At 42.7% G+C, this 1,593-nt stretch overlaps 1 protein-coding gene across 1 annotated transcript; it reads left to right on the top strand.

The window, feature by feature from the left end:
* Window positions 1-1,230: 1,230 nt before the first annotated feature.
* PPTG_24908 (hypothetical protein) lies at window positions 1,231-1,564 on the top strand (the record flags this gene model as incomplete). The annotated part of the gene is made up of 2 exons (XM_008918899.1): window positions 1,231-1,464; window positions 1,496-1,564. The coding sequence occupies 2 exons, from the start codon at window positions 1,231-1,233 to the stop codon at window positions 1,562-1,564; spliced, it is 303 nt and encodes a 100-aa protein (XP_008917147.1).
* Window positions 1,565-1,593: the final 29 nt, after the last annotated feature.

Below are 1,593 nucleotides of genomic sequence, written 5' to 3'. Positions count from 1 at the left end.
ATATATATAAGAAGAGCGAGGTGAGCTTGAAGTGACAATTGAAGTTACATAGTACAATTTTAAATTGCAATCCCCAATTGTATTTCCCGCGGGCTGCAATAATTAATTAATGGCAGTCGAAATACTGCAGTGAAAACTGCAATAGGGCGTAATCCAGATACCGTATGAGTTAAAAGTTTGGGCTACTAATTTAAAGTATGCTTTTTTTTTTCCTGAATCACGAAGAAGCTCTGAAATTTATAGTTAGCAAAACTTCATTGACCGAAGTTTGGAGGCTGGGAGTTTTTTCGCTGCCCCCAGCATCTGCCCTAGTAAAGCTGCTACCCATGGCGGCAAAAACAGTTTTCAGAGTGATTCATTGACAGATTTTCAAGCATTCCGCTTTTACAGTACATGCTTGAAATGGCATTTGTGGTATCGTTTCAGGAGGGTATAAATTCATTTGTTGTTCGAGCAAAACTCCATACTATAGCAGACGTACTATTGGTAGTGCTTTGGTATGAAGTAAACGTACAGCCCAATCATGTCCATGTGTTGTGCTTACACACAGTTTCATGCAATAGAAATATCAAGTGAATCCATTTATATTTTGTCACATTCGCATGAAGTTTTATGAGGTATCGAACTGCGGAGGGAGAATCATACATGATCGAATTGACTTAGAAAAAAAATAAAATTCTGGGTTCTGTCTATCTGATGCCTTTGTATGCACCTGGCCCCAGTTGTAGTTGTCGTTGTCGTTTCCGATGCATTAACTGATCCCGCTTTCATACTCTTATATTACAGCGCAATATTGATTTACGTACTAGGTTGTAAACGACTATTAACCTAAAGTTACACTAACTCGATGGGTTAGCGTCCATGCATATTTGGATATGCCATCTCATGCCGCTTTCCTCCTCGACTAGCACGTACATTGTAGGTGCATACCGCGCTCAATCCGTCATGCTCCTCCTCGTAGCACTGGTTGGTAAAGGTGGATAAACCATGTTCCTTCGCCTGCTGCAGCCGAAGTAAATCAGGTTTCATCGAGAATGTAACCCCTTGAAAATGACTATATTTGCAATATTTTTACAATTATCTCTGAACATCACTCACACACTGCAAGTGCAATGAATACAAATTTCGGCCAATAGATGACTGCATAACAATATACTTGAATTCAGTGTATTAGACCGCATTTTTGTTGCCAAAGCGGGAGAGCTAGCATATCATTCAACAATTTGCACGATGGCGACGAAGCGTCCTCGCTTGGACGCAGAAGACGACCCAGGACCAAACTCGCAAGTGAAAAAAATCGAAGACATCTCATCGGAGCTCTCACACCTGACCACAGAAACAAAGCGACGCCGTCAAGATGTGGCTGCACGACGCGCAGCAAACGCTGACAAAGACGTAAGTGTTGTCAAGACCTCGCTCAAGTCGTTCTGCACCGAGCAATCCAAGACGTTGCCGTGGGAGGAGGTGCTAAAAGACATGAACAAGATGGTCTTAGAGGCGTATGTACTTGCGAACACGCACATCGTCCGACTTTGTCATCTCCGACTCCCCGTTGAACCGCTGACGCAAAACTTCTTTCATCAATGCCTGTCG

This window comes from Phytophthora parasitica (assembly GCF_000247585.1).
Source record: "Phytophthora parasitica INRA-310 unplaced genomic scaffold supercont2.362, whole genome shotgun sequence".
In the NCBI taxonomy this organism is placed as follows: Eukaryota; Oomycota; class Peronosporomycetes; order Peronosporales; family Peronosporaceae; genus Phytophthora; species Phytophthora nicotianae.
The sequence above is the reverse complement of the archived record's forward strand: the minus strand, read 5'-3'. Positions and strand labels throughout refer to the sequence as shown.